Source organism: Natrix helvetica (genome assembly GCF_964273705.1).
Source record: "Natrix helvetica genome assembly, chromosome: 7".
NCBI lineage: Eukaryota > Metazoa > Chordata > Lepidosauria > Squamata > Natricidae > Natrix > Natrix helvetica.
Genome location: NC_138558.1, coordinates 31,328,564 through 31,344,391, shown reverse-complemented (window position 1 = coordinate 31,344,391; position 15,828 = coordinate 31,328,564). Strand labels below are relative to the sequence as shown.

Below are 15,828 nucleotides of genomic sequence, written 5' to 3'. Positions count from 1 at the left end.
TTTGCCCCCCCCCGAAGCCCCGCCCCTTCACCAAAATGGCCGTGCATACCCCTATGGAAGGTTTCAGAGAGCTGCTGGGGGCTGGGGAGGGCAGAAATGAGCAAAATATAGGCTGTTCCCCCCACCCCGATCCCACAGCAGCACTCTATAAGCCTCCATAAGGCTATGCATGCAATTTTTTTGACAACCCCCCCCCCCAGTTTTCACGAAAAACGAGCCATTTATTTCTCTTTTTTGGCCCCCCATACTCCCATGAGCATTCTGCAAGCCCCCCCAAAAGGCTATTCATGCCTTTTATTTGAAAAAAAGCGGGCCTGTTTTCGCAAAAAAGGGGGCATTTTGGGGAGGTTTGCAGAGTGCAAAAACTTTTTCCCCCCCTTTCGGAAAGCTCTTTAGTTAGAGTGATTGATGAGAATTACATTGATCAAATGCTGTCCCTGCAGAAACACAGTCTTAGGTGCTGCAGATTGTCAGCGATTTCCTTCTCCAGCACATGGATAAATACACCTGAAAACATCTACCTACCTACCTACTCTCTCTCTCTCCCTACCTACCTACTGTATTTCTCTCTATCCCACTACCTACTTATCTACTCTCTCTCTACCTACCTAACCTCTCTCTCCCTACCTACCTACTGTATTTCTCTCTCTATCCCTCTATCTCCCTCCCTACCTACTCTCTCTCTCTCTCTCTCTCCCTACCTACCTACTGTATTTCTCTCTCTCTCCCTCTCTCTCCCTGTCTACCTACCTACTTAAAAAAAAAAGCCTCTTCAAAACCTTGGTGCGTCTTATACTCTGAAAAATATGGTAATCTTTTTTCATTTCCTTAGGAAATTACAAAATTCTCTCAAAAACACTTTCTACTTGGCAATTAGAATTTAAAACTTATTTATGTTTTTAATTAATACGTTTACTGATAGAATTACCAAAATACTGAAAAGCAAAGAAGATTAATAGACAAAATAAAAGCAATAACATTAAAGTTTTAATGGAAGGATGGGTGGTTAGCCTATCCCTTCTCAGCAGTGACCCTTAAAATTGCTACTTTTCCCATGTAGCAACGATACTTTAAATGACTTTTCATTCTCTACAATAGAGAAAGTTTAAAGTAGTGCAAAACTACTTAGCTAAAATTAGCTGCTTGCTGAACATTAAAATTTTCCATTGAGATAAGAGCATAGCATGGATGGCCCGCCAATGATATGTCAGGACTAGAAATTACATAAGCCTGCTTAAATATATCCCAAGGCAAGTGAGGAAATTATACAATTATTACAAATTGTCTTTGCCAAAATAGTTTCCATCATCATCTTGCCACTTCTATGTAATGTCAAGCACATTCAAACAGACTGTTGATAAACAGAAAAATTAAACAAGCAATATAAAGATTTGCCAAATGCTGCTTGATAATAGGTTTTCATTTTAATATTTTTTTCATTATCTCAAACATCTATAGTCAGAACTACCACAGTTTTAATATGAGGTAAAGAAAACCATGCAAAGGTCTATCAAAAACATTCAAGAATCTTTTCTTCAAGCACAAATCTATGAATAAACAAACTTTCCAGGAATCTAATACTAAGATATGGTTTTTCTATACCTGAACAAATATTATGTTCAACATGGTTCAGTCTTTTTAATGCTCATATTTTGACCCATTCTCTGAAGTTTCAGTAATTTTCCTTCTGCTTGAAGTATAATAAAGTTATCTCAAAGCTTCTCAATTAACTAACATAGAACGTTAACTAACATAAAAAGCATTTCATAAGACTGAAAAAAATTGCAAAATCAATAGCATAGGTGAATCTTTAATGTCACATTCAGAAAGGCTTATATTCTTAAGCCATTTATATAACATGTCACAATCTGCTTCACTCTCCTTTAAAGATTAAGAAACATTTGATTTGTTCATACTAGACTAGTGACCCCAATTTTCTAGTCAGAACAGAATGTTAATTTTTATTGCTGAATAATAATTATATACTGTACTTCAAAAGATATTCTGGTTGTGAAACCTCTTATGCTAAATACAGTATTTTGTATGCAAGTTACATATATTTCTTCTTATGTTAAGCATAACAAACATTATGCAGGAAACCCCAATATTGTTTTTTCGATTCACCAATATTCAAATCATTTTATTTTTATTGTACTCATTGTTTTTTACATAGGATAAAACTTCTGAAGCTAAATGAAATTTTAGGCAGCCTGGACAAAATTGTAACGGGGAATAACTCTTCCACTTTATTCTCCTTTTCCCAGACTGCAGGAAGTAGGCTTCCTGGTTCCAGGCACAGAATTCTGAAATTCTGTGAAATGGAAAGAGAAAAAAATCCCACAAGAAATAAGAAATAATATATACGTATATATAATTATAATATATATATGATTATAAATCTATATATTATATATACATATTATAAAGATATAATAATACTCTTGAAATACCTGATCAAATGTCATAAGAGGAAAAAAATCATACATACTTCTAATAGTAACAAATCAGCTTTATTCCTAACAATCAGTTGTTTTTTATTTTGCTGCCTCTCTAGGACTAAGAGAAGTGACTAATCCAAAATCATCCATCTGGCTTTGCATCTAAGGCAGTGCTTCTCAAATAGTGGGGCGGGCCCCCCAGGGGGGGCGCGAGGCTCCATAAAGGGGGGCTCAGCTCAAATTATTTTATATATTTTTGTTTTGCAGGTTAAAGTTTTTTTTTAATATTGTGTTCCTTTAAATCCTGTGCTCCTTTAAATCTTTTCTGCTACAGTTAATAAAGCTATTCTTTGTTGTAAATTGATCCACATTTCTTTCTTTTTTTATTCTCTTATACGTTAATAAGGATACAGTGTTATGCAGAGGTGTACTTATAACAATTTTATAGACAAATGATACTATTTACAGTCGCGCGGGAGGCGCGAAATGTTTTCTTCTTCCTAGGGGGGGCATGACAGAAAATAATTGAGAAGCACTGATCTAAGGCAAGACTAGTCTGAGGCCTTAATCATTAAAACCAAACTGGTTTTTAGCGGTCAACCTAATATCCTGTTCTTGGAACATAAAGCATAAAAATAGATTACATCCATGGCACGAACTAATAAAGAAGTATATTCAACATCTTTAATGTTGCAAAACTTAACCGAAATCCCATTACTAATAGCATACAAAATAAAATTGACAAACAACGGAACACGACAGGGTGTTCAGAAAACCACCTGATCTTAAATAACTTAATGCACTTAGATTTAAAACTTCTTCATACTTCTTATCCTCAAAATACATAGCTTCTTCTTCCTTGTTGTTTATACTTTCAGTCAGAAATACACTATAATAATAAAATAATATATTAATACTGTAAAAGAAGAATTTAAAATTGTGCTTGTTAAAAATGGTAATCTGAGTGACAGAATCCACTCAGCTCTTAAATAAATTTATAAGTTCAGATATCCATAGATTTATTTTTAACTTAATATATAGTTTAACCACATGACCTTTGTTATCCAAAGCTGTGAATTCCAGTTGGAACAAACCTTATACTTCACCCAACTTTACCAATGTTTCATGTGACTGATACAGTAGAACCTCTGGTCACGAATACTTCTGAACATGACCAAATTGGATTCCACCCAAAAAAAATATCACTTTTTTTCCACAGATTTCCCCTTTTTTTTGTAAGCACCAATTTTCCAAAATTAGGTTCAGATCACAACCAAATCGGTTTGCAACCAAAGTTATGGAATGAATTATGGTCGTGACCAGAGGTTCTATTGTATATAACTATGTGGCCTATATATATATATATCTACCAGAAAGAAAAAAGGCAGGGCCAGGACAAACCCTACCAGAGGTGGGTTGCTGCTGGTTCAGCCCAGTTCGGCCAAACCGGTAGTGGTATTTTGGCCTGGGTCGAACAACCGGCAGTGACCCAGGATGGCTACACCCCCGAACCAGTTCCCCGGTGTTTTTTGGCTTTTTTTTTTCATGTTCTGCGTATGCGCAGAACAATTTATAGTCAACTGGGCACGCACGAGCAAAGCAAACCAGCAGCAACTCACCCCTGAACCCTACCTACCAAAAACAACAACAACCCAGAAGTAAAACAGGTTAATTCAATTAACCTTAATAGTAGCAATTACTATTATCTGTAAAATTAAGGGCCTCTTTTATAAAATTAAATTGATGTCCTATCTTTATACACCAATCATTCTTTGTCTCATGAATAAACTCCTCTCAGATACAAAATCTTGCAAATAATCCTAGGTACACACACATAGACACACACACACACACCTTTTCTTCCACAGAAAAAAAGTAAAACAATAGGAAAAATCTGAAGGTATTAGAAAAGGTAGCTTTGGGAAAGAGAATGAGAAAAACTAGAGTGGAGGTCATGGGAAAAGGAATACGAGAGAAAGCCCTATTTAGGTGTTTGAAAAAGGCAAACACTTTGTTTAAACAAGAACTAATCTTTCAAGGGATTATCCTTTGCAACAGCGACATGTACAACCCTTTACGTATCTGCTTGGCCCTTGTTCCAGTATTTATTGTTTTTATTTGATATGTGCCTATATGTAAGTGAAGTTCAAGAATTATTTCTCCAAAGAATAATTCTGTTGAATAACAGGTAATAACTGTCCCAACCCTAGCAGAGAGCCTCCATGACTGACTGGGAGTGTGAACATGGATCATAACTTCATAACTATTTTACCACATTGGCTATCGGCATCTAAGCATCTTCTGTTCTTTCCAGCAACTTTAAGATCCCTTGCCAAGGATTATTTGGGGGGAAATGATATCATATTTCTATGTGATAACTATGTTTATATATGTCTATAAAGAAGGCCTATTTCTTTCGGAGCTCTTTCTCTAACTGGTTCAGGATATTATTATTCAGCAGAAAAACAAAAGCATTTGTCAAAATCAGAGCAAGGCTTATTAATAGAAAACGTTGAAGAAAAAAACATCTAATACATTTGGAGTACAACACAATTTTTCTGTGAAAGCGTTTTCTGCTGTTGGGATGCTTTGTCATTGATAATTGCCTCCTCTTAGAAGGCACACAAATAGGAAAAAATAAATTAGAATGTCCCACCTACTGTGGTGATTTATTTCTTCTACCTGATCTTCGATGTAAAGGAAGAAAGGCAGGCAGGAAGGAAGGTTAATACTACATTCTTTCTCTGTATAGAGAAGGAAACTATAATAAAAAAGAGTGCTACTGCATTTTCTACTGATAAAAAAAATTCGCCCCTTATGGACAGAAACTGTATCTAAGATCTCATAAAAATAATTCAAGATTTGTTACAAATTATTTCAGAAACATCACTTCATTTTCAGACTTTCTAAAATAAAAAGACATTTTAGAAATATTAACATAGATTGAACACTTAATCTTACCAAGACTGAATTCAAACTTTGGTTCATTAACAAACTTCTTGAGACCTATTGGTGAAAGCATATATTACATTACATTACTATATTGCATTATAAAAGTATTCATACATGAGAATGTGTATATTGTATTACAGTAATTACAGCATTAAGGAAAGAATTCCATCAGCAGCATTTTAAACTATCACACAAGATCTGCCCTTCTCCATTTTTTAAATCTATCACTATTTTACTAACTGGAATTATTTATACTTAACAAACACATTTTTTCACCACTATTTATTCACACCATTCACTATTCAGGGTACATGCTCATTCCTTCCCCATTATAATGAAAAGCAAAACATATTTTCACTTCAGCAGGTTGTATTACTACATACTGAATGGTATAAAGATGTTAAAGTAATTTATATTCTTTAATGGATTAGCCCTTCTCACTTGCTCCTGCAGAAGAAACCTGCTTCAAATCCTGTCTGCCAATTTTTTTTGGCTAGCATGGTTCAGAAGAAGAGCCTTTTCTGCTGTGGTCCTTCCCTGTGGAATATTCTACAACCAAATATGAAGTTGGCTCCCATCTCCTGGCCTTCAGGAAGAGCCTTAAAACCCTGTTCTGCCAGCTGGGATGGAGCCCTGCAAGGGATGCTCTTTGCTGGGGTGGATGACAGAGTAGAGAGAGGATTCCCACACCATGTTGCCTGTCCTCTTGGTTTTTACTCTTTAACTAATCTTTTGTAATTTTAATTTAATTGTTTTATATTATCTTTTTACCATTTTGTAAGCCACTCAGAGTCACTGCTACAGTAGGATGGGCGGCACATAAATCTAATAGAGAAATATTACAAGGCAAAATAAGGTTACAATTTAAATTATGAAGAATTTTAAAATGAAATTTGTTTGTCTAAATGTCATAAATTCCAATGAATTGTTTTTTAGTGTGTGGAAGGCTGCTGTCAAAGCCAGCATGCTTAATTTTGTATGCTTAATTTAGGATATCGAGACTTTTGCTACTTCATTTAGAACAGCAAATGCAGCTGTTACTACATCATTAACTGTTGTAAAGCTTTTTGAAGCAGTTTCATAGTAATAAGAGCAATGATGAGCACACTAAGCTATATATCTAATGATTCAGAAGTACAATCAACAGGGTTCAGCAGACTGAGATATGAGATTTGGAGCTAACCATTCTCCCAACCCTGTTGCCAATTTGTAAAATGGAAATATATTTTTACCTATGATATTTTATGAAAGTGAGTACCTACACATTTAGAATGAGTTTTTCTAACACAATTCACGGATCATGATACAGCAAAAAGTACTGGATTTACTTACGTGTGAGTTTAGACTCTGCAAAATTATCTGCTTGTGCAGATGGAATAAACTGCTGTTCTTCCTCTGGTGCTCTCTCTTCCTTGATATCCATGATCAATCTCTCGAGCCACCAAATTTGAATTCACAGTTCTTCAGAATTTGCCTGGGTGCCAACAGACCAAGATTCACCAGCAGCCTTAGTCCTTGGTGCAGCTTTAAGTTAAAGATCTGGGTCTCCAGGCTGAAATTCTGTGTTCAGAAAACATTTGACGAAAAAAAAAAGAAAAGAAAAAGAAAACATTTGATGAAGTTCCATTAATCCAAACTTTACCATACATCTTTTTGAAAATTATCAACATGATGTGTTTCTAGCAACAATTTTGCACATATTACCCTCCTGTTACCAAAACATAAATAATCAAGTTGGTGTTTCATAACCAATCCTAGAAGCAGATGGCAGCGTGAAACCTCTATTTCAGTGATGGCTTTTTGTCGAGTGCCAAAAGCACGCATGCACACGCAATCACCCATAATGCAATGTGCATGTGACCCCCCCATGTGCCCTACCCCGTGCAAGTGCATGTGACCCCCACATGTGCACCTTGTCCCTCACACATACGCTTCTCACATATGCCCTCCATATGCACATGTGACCCCCACATGCGCCTCATCCCGGCACATGTACTGTGACTGCACATGCATCCCCACTCACCACTCATGCGTGCGCATCTCCCACATATGTCCCATCTCCCCCACACATGCGCAGCAGAGACCTGAAAACCAGCTAGCTAGCGGGAGGCGCGCACGTATGCAAGGTGAAACTGAGCTGAGGCGATGGCTCGCATGTCCGTAAAGAGAGCTCTGCGTGCCACCTGTGGCCTGGGTGCCATAGGTTCGCCATCATGGCTCTATTTGGTACATTTTTTCAGTCCTCTCTTGGCAAGACAAAGAACTGCAAAAGCATATTTCCCAGGAGGTAAAAGCTCAGATGAGTAGATTTACTGTTGCAAAACTATAAAATCATTACAAAACAATTCCACCAAATGCAGTGTATAAAATGCAAGCTCAATGTGTAACGATCAGTGTTCAATTTTTTTCCTGTTATTTCTCCTGTCCACTTTATGTAAAGGGCTAGAAAAAAAATCTCTTTGGGTAGGAAATACAATTTCCATCCATTCCTGTTTTCTTTGTTTTGTTTTTGTAACAACTGAATTTTATTTTGAGTTGTTTACTTTTGACCGTGTAAAAACCAAGTTTCGTATTTAGAATTTCAGCAGGAGATTTGTTCATGCTTTTAACTTTAAAAAATTATTTTGTAGTCTGAACAGAATTAATCAAATGGATTTTTGAGATTCATTTGAGAAACAAGCATTCATTATTTGTTTTTATTAAAGCTATACATTTCAAGTTGTATATATTCCTGTCAGACCTCTGCTAACCCTAACCTTGTCAATGAAAGTCAGACTGTCTGGGCATTATAACACTTGAAACCTTCCCTGGAACAGTTCCTCCTTCCCTTGTCTCAGTTTCCACAAAACAAGCAAAACAAGATCTTTGATCTTCAGAAATATAAGGAATTCGATTATAGAACTGGAGGGATTAGTGCTTTTTTGTCCATTTAATGTCTGATCTTGGGAAAAGAATATCCATCTTCCCATCATCACTACTATCAGTTATGGCAATTTAAAAGGAATTACAAAACTTGCCAGAATAATTTAATTTACTGGGCTTTGAACTTCAGGAATTTGTGTTAGGTGCTTATGAATTTCCTAATCTCTTGACGTTTTCTTTTTTTTTCTCTCCTACTTGCACTGAGTAAATTACTATAGCTTAATACAACCAACAAAGGTTGAAGTCAAGTACCTACTAGCTACCTCTTCTCTTTTGCCAATCTTTTCTAAATACCTTGTGAAGACCCCCAATTACCTTGGGGGTAATTTCATGAAAGGTTCAGAGGTTCACCACCCTTCCATGTGCTAAGCGAACTGGCACTGTCCCTGCTCAAGTCTTGCTCAAGTCAGTAATGGCTATCAATGGCTCAGCCTATAATGCCCCAAAAGAATATTAACTCTAAGCTATCAAATAAACAAACCAAAAAAATATCAAGAGGAATTATTGGTCACTATTTTGTTGTCTAGAGGTGAAACTATTTATTTATTTTATTTATTAATTAATTCAATTTATAGGCCGCACCCTCTCCACAAAGGGACTCGGGGCGGCGTACAACTCAATATACAAATAAATGACAAGGAGGAGGTAATACAAAAACATTGTACAATTCATAAATAAATAATCATAAGTTAAAAACAACACAATAAAATTAAAACAATTAAAATACCCAAGAAATCAGAGTTAATTTAAATTTAAAATTGTCCAGGGGGATTAGAGAATGTAGTTATAATTCAAGCCAGGCCGGCTAGTTGGAACAGGTGGGTCTTGAGTTTCGTGCGGAAGGAGCGGAGATCGGTAGTTGTCCTAATGTCGGGGGGGAGGTCATTCCAGAGGGCTGGGCCCATCACAGAGAAGGCCCTACCCCTCGGCGGCGCCCTCTGGCATTGCTTAGTGGACGGTCCCTCTCTGTGAGAGCGAATTGGTCGCAGGGATGTATGGGGCAGGATACAATCCCGCAAATAACTAGGTCCCGTGCCATGGAGCGCTTTAAAGATGGTGATCAACACCTTGAAACGCACCCGGAAGGCTACAGGAAGCCAGTGCAGCTCGCGCAGGAGAGGTGTCACATGGGAGTACCTCGTACTCCCCATAACTGCCCGCGCAGCTGCGTTCTGGACCAACTGCAGTCTCCGGGTGCATCTCAAGGGGAGCCCCATGTAGAGAGCATTACAGTAATCCAGACGGGACGTCACCAGTGCATGAGTGACTGTGCGAAGGGCATCCCGGTCCAATAGGGGGCGCAATTGGCGCACCAGGCGAACCTGGTGGAACGCCCCCCTTGCCACGGCTGGTCATCCATAGACAGCCGGGCATCTAGGAGGACGCCCAAATTGCACGCCCGCTCCACGGGGGCCAGTTGCTCGCCCCCGATGGCCAGTGATGGAGTCAGCTGGTTGAACCGGGGGGCCGGTAGCCACAGCCACTCCGTCTTGGAGGGGTTGAGTTTAAGTCTGTTGTCTCCCATCCAGACCCGTACGGCTTCCAAACACCGGGACATCACATCAACAGCCTCGTTGGGGTGGTTCGGGGTGGAAATGTACAGCTGCGTGTCATCAGCGTACAGATGGTATCCCACCCCAAAACCACGGATGATCTCACCCAGCGGTTTCATGTATGTGTTGAACAGGAGGGGCGAGAGGACCAACCCCTGTGGCACCCCACAAGTGAGCGACCTTAGGGTCGACCTCTGCTCACCTGCCAACACACATTGCATCTGGTCGGAGAGGTAGGAGCAGAACCACCGTAAAACGGTGCCTCTTACCCCCAGCCCCTCCAGCCGGCACAATAGGATACTATGGTCGATGGTATCGAAAGCCGCTGAGAGGTCTAATAGGACCAGGATAGAGGAACAACCCCTATCCCTGGCTCTCCAGAGATCATCTACCAACGCGACCAAGGCCGTCTCTGTGCTGTGCCCGGGTCGGAAGCTGGACTGGCGCGGGTCTAGATAATCAGTTTCCTCCAGGTGACGTGGGAACTGTATGGCAACCACACTCTCTACAACCTTCGCTAAGAAGGGAAGGTTGGAGACAGGACGATAATTAGCTAGCTCAGTTGGGTCCAGAGAAGGCTTCTTGAGTAAGGGCCTCACAACCGCCTCTTTCAAGGCGGCTGGTAGGAACCCCTCGCTCAATGAAGCATTCACTAGTCCCAAGAGCCAGCCTCGTGTGACCTCCCAGGATGCCAGTACAAGCCAGGAGGGACATGGGTCCAGTAAACATGTGGTGGCTCGCAGTCGCAACCTGTCCAAATCATCGGTGGCAACAGAGTCAAACTCCTCCCAGAATGGTCTCTCAAGACTAGCCTCGGACGTCTCCCCTGGATCACTGAAGAAGACCCATTCCCTCTGTATCTGAGCGATTTTATCCTGCAGATATTCCCCAAATTCCTCTGCCCTGCCCTGCAAGGGGGCTTCCCACGGCCTCTGTGACAGGAGGGAGCGGGTCACCCGAAACAGGGCGGCAGGGCGGTTGTCTGCGGATGCAATGAGAGCGGCACAATATCGACGTTTGGCCACTCTCAATGCCACAAGGTATGTCCTTAAATAGGTTCTTACCTGTGTTCGGTCAGATTCGGAACGAGAGGATCTCCATCTGTTCTCTAGGCGTCTCTTGTGGCGTTTCATCACCCTCAGCTCCTCGGTAAACCAAGGGACCAGGGTGGATCTTTGCCACAGGAGAGGCTGCAAAGGCGCAACCCGGTCTAAGGCCCCGGCGGCCGCACTATTCCATGCGGCTACCAGGTCCTCCATCCGGGAGCGGGTCAGGTCGACAGGAAATGGCCTAAGCTCCGTCTGGAACCTATCCAGTTCCATCAGGCGCCTAGGGCGGAACCATCTAGGACATTCTGGTTCCGCCTCCCCGCGGTGGGGGGTAGTGCTAGGGAAGTCAAGCCGGAGAAACTAATCAAGAAAAGGACAATATGGAGTATGCCAATAGCCTATTTGAAATTACCTGGCATTACAGTAGGCAGGCTGATTTCTTTGTTGCCAAGTTGTAAATAGAAATTACAGAGGTAAAGTTTTTCATACGATCATAGATGTCAGGCTCCAAAAGAAAAAAAAACCCTCCTGAGATTCTGCTAAGCAGTTTCCTTTATTGTGCCTCACCTATTGATAGAAACCTTGGCAAACTGAAAGAGACCACTTGCACCATTAAACATACTCTGAGACTCTCACACAAACTCACATAAGCTGCGTTGTCTTTTGCTTCTTTGGAATGCACTCCCTTCCTCCTGGGGACCAGAAGAGATCTTACTGGATAATTTACATATCAAACAAACTGCTAAGCATACGCTGAATAATGCAACAGACTTCATGGAGTACGGCTTCAGGCTCCCATACCTAGTGTAAAATCCGAATATCAATTTTAAAAGTTTGAATGTTACTTTTGAAAATTATTTCCTGGAATATCCCCAAGTTATTTTTTCCATGGTAGACCAGAAGTCGAACTCAAAAAGTTATTTTATGCTTTTCACAATATCGCCAACTGAGCAATTGCCAGAGCTATTTACGATGCCAATAGGAGGCTAATGGAGAAAGCAAAATATACAAACTAAATCAAATGTTCAAAGTTTGTTGCAAAAGATCAGCTGCAATAACCATTGCATTATATCTATTAATTTTCTGAGATATAGTTAACTAAAAAAACCACCCAACAGTTGGTGCATTTGTGAGATAAAAACATCAAATGAAGTATGTGATTGTCAGGGTATACTGATGCTGCAGGAGAAAGGAAGCTAAACAATCAGATGTGTGATAAAATATGTGAAAGCACAGCTTTCCCATTTTTTCCTTATTACTCACTAAACAAATACACAGTCTGATAGCTGATGCATCAATTATATGCATGCTAATATTCAAACTATAAAGAACAAATACTTTTATAATACACATCCTAAACACATTTGCCAGTGTAAGATATAATATCAATATCATACCTACATTTAAACTATTGGTTAAGAGAAACCATTAACTTGCTTTGCTGAAACGGTGTACACGACTAGAAAATTCCTAGGTCTACATAAGGATAGAAAATATCATAAGTCCTGCCCTCAATTTACAATCTAGTGAGCTATACAAAGGAACAAAGAAACAGAAAAGGAGAAAAGAGAGAAAGATCAAAAAGTTCAGACAATCGTATTTTAGTGTAAAGCATGTAATACAAAACCACAAAACCTGGGTCTGCAGATTAACCTGGAAACCCAATGGGGAGATACCACACTGGAGCTAATGAATTAGGAAGAAGAGCTGATCTCCACTCTGTTGTAGTCTGAATGCTAACATTTGATTTCTGTTAACTTTCAATATTTAATGTTTTAGTGTTTAGTACTTTTGCTTTTATGATATTGTAAGCCACCCAGAGTTGCCCGATAGTGAGATGAACAGCATATTAAATAAATAAATATAAATAAATAATACAAAGGAAATGTAGTTTTAATAGAATATATATATGTATGTATGTATATGTGTATATATATATATGTGTGTGTGTGTGTGTATATATGTATGTATGTGTGTATATGTGTGTGTGTGTGTGTGTGTATAACATATGAAAGAACAGATGTTAAAAATAGCGTAACAGTCAACGTGAATAAATAAATTAATGAATGTAATAAACCCACACACACTTAGTGCAGATAATGTTACCTAGTCAGGTAATGAAATCTCTCCAAGCAAACAACGAAACCCAGGGTTCAACCCTGATCTATAAATAAGTAAGTAAGTAAGTAAGTAAGTAAGTAAGTAAATAAATAAATAAATAATACAAAGGAAATGTAGTATATATATATTTGTGTGTGTACACACACAAAACATATATACACACACATATACACACGCAACATTTCCTTGGTATTGTTATTTATTTATTTATTTATTTATTTATTTATTTATTTATTTATTTATTTATTGTTAATTAATTATTTATCTATCTATTAGGGTTGAACCCTGGGCTTCGTTGTTTGCTTGGAGAGATTTCATTACCTGACTAGGTAACATTATCTGCACTAAGTGTATGTGGGTTTATTACATTCATTAATTTATTTATTCACGTTGACTGTTACGCTATTTTTAACATCTGTTCTTTCATATGTTAATATGTCAGTCGATAAATTAATTCACAACTGCAATCTGCACAAACCTAGGAGGAGATACTATTCAGTTATGTTGTGGAGATATAGTTATTCTACATCAGTTCTAGGTTTTTGGCCGGTCTTCCACTCCTGAGTATCAACTGTCTAAATTTTCCTAAGACGAGTATGGTTGTCTCCCATCCGACTCTAGCTAATTACTCAATGCTGTTTTCTGTCAGCTGGTCAAGAAATATTAAATGACTTATCATATATTTTAAGGTTTCTTATGTTTTTAAAGGTTCCTATTCGTTTTACAATTAGTTTGGCATTTATTTTATTTTTCTACACCTGTCACCTGAACTATGTTTGTTTATTATGTAGACTATGAACATTTTTACATAATGTACATGTACTCTTAGTAGAACTAACAATGTAGAATAAACAAGATCTCCTCAGATGTCTTTCTGTTACAGGTAGTCCCCAATTTACAATCATTCATTTATCACGCTGGTCACATGACCGTAGACATCACGCTGGTCACATGACCGTAGAAACGTCATCAGATAGCGCAGGCTCAATGGCCCTTGAAATGGAGATGAACACTGCCCCCTATAGTCAGTTATGACCAGCGAGTAGTGATTATGATTCGCAGAGACTCCATTCCCTTTTTCCTTTCCATTAGCAAAACCTGCAGTTATCACCCCAATGATCAGACAAAAATAAACTAGTTACAACTTTGTAAGAATACAGAATTACAAATAGCTCTATCTGTCCATCCTTATACAGATGAATGTTTTCCTATAATTGGTTATAAATATAGGAATAAACCAAATATCCTTCTGATTCATAAATTACTTGGTGCCACTATGATTTATTTCCATTAGATGATATTACACTGCTGCATAACTCTCTTGGGTTCAACCATTTGACAGATGTGTTTTACAATTGTTCTCCATACTTGTTAGTGTTCAACAGATATATTACACTAATTCATCTGAAAAATATAAATTATCAAGCTGACTACAGATAAGATGTAGGTTGGTATTAATTTTACCATTGGCTCCATGGTTCTAAAATCTTGTAATATAATCTCATAGTTTGGATAACTTTATAGCCCCATAAGAGGTTTATGATCTTGTGCAGACACTAACAGAAGATACTATAAAAAATGAGTCTGCAGCTGTTCTGAATTCATCCAGAACTGTTGTTATGTTTTTAAACTTTTAAATGTTTTCAAAGTATTATTTTATATTCATTAAATTATAATTGGAATGTGTGTTACAAATAGATATATTTATTAGTTAGCAACTCATTAGCAGTGAGCTTATTTGGTTTTTATCCATAATGTCATAATGAAGGGAAGTGTGGAACACAGAGGCGCAGTTAGAATATTTTTGACAAAAGAAAATAAACATTAGAAATCAAAATTTTATAATTAGTAGTCCTCAAATCCAAATTAGGATCATGAATAAGTTTTGGGAGTTTTCAAATTCCTTTCAACAAATACTCTAGCCTGACATCTTTATAAAAAGAATTATGTTATGCAGAGTTTACAATTTTATGAAAAATCATTTGCCAACTTTCATACTTGTTGAATGTCTGCATATTGTCATCAGTGAATATTATTGGAACACCTGAGTAAAGAGGTAACACCAAAATTGGTGCTTGTCTTATTTCATAAACCAAATAATTCAACATATGGATATTATAAAAGTCACTGTGCCTTTAAGAGTCAATAAATGATCGTAACCATCTTCAACAGCAGCAACTAAAATTATCTAGTTTTAATTGACAATCAGTCTCTCATAGTGCTGGATAGGAATTTCAGCTTACTTTTCCATAGCAAATGCATTCAGCTAATGCACTTGACAGTTTTCTAGATTCATTTGTGTTTTGGATGCTATCACAATCATTATGTAAGATTTACAATTGAACTTTGACTTGTCCATTCCAAAATGCTATTTTTTTTCAAAGCCTTGCTTATAAGGCTGTGGTCTATGTCTGGTCCAATGACCCACTACTCTTCAGTTTCAACTGACAGACAAATGGACTGATACTCTCCTATTGAATTTTTAGCTATGTAGCAGAATTCACAAATGATGCCAAGCTGTCCCTATCTAAAAGCAGCAACTCAACTCCAAACTAAAACATCACCAACTCCATGCTTGACATTTGCGATCATGTTTGGTTTCTGCTATGCATAATAATGCTCATCTAGCCTGAAAAGTTCTGCTTTTAAACAGTTCCACTTTGTGTCTGTTTAAAAAATAACAAAAGAAAGTTCATCATCTCTAAAAGGTAATTCTATCCTGTTTTCTACATGATGGACATCCAAATATTTTAAGCTTTATTAATAGTACCCACATACCTTGTAAGTCAACTT

At 38.0% G+C, this 15,828-nt stretch overlaps 2 protein-coding genes across 7 annotated transcripts in view; one reads left to right on the top strand and one right to left on the bottom strand.

The window, feature by feature from the left end:
- The window catches only part of IL15 (interleukin 15), a 167,006-nt gene extending 164,648 nt beyond the window's left edge, over nt 1–2,358 (top strand). Inside the window, exon 7 of the transcript XR_014175929.1 lies at nt 2,345–2,358. The gene's annotated coding sequence lies outside the window, so the exon portion shown is untranslated. The remainder of the gene's footprint in view (nt 1–2,344) is intronic.
- Nucleotides 1–15,828, bottom strand: part of INPP4B (inositol polyphosphate-4-phosphatase type II B) — a 207,543-nt gene that overhangs the window by 124,717 nt on the left and 66,998 nt on the right. For all 6 annotated transcript variants that reach the window (XM_081959903.1, XM_081959904.1, XM_081959899.1 and 3 more), the window contains exons 3-4: nt 6,723–6,950; nt 5,400–5,444 (exon numbers count right to left, since the gene is read on the bottom strand). In XM_081959903.1, the coding sequence (XP_081816029.1) occupies nt 5,400–5,444; nt 6,723–6,813 (136 nt within the window). In that variant the 5' untranslated portion in view covers nt 6,814–6,950. The remainder of the gene's footprint in view (nt 1–5,399; nt 5,445–6,722; nt 6,951–15,828) is intronic.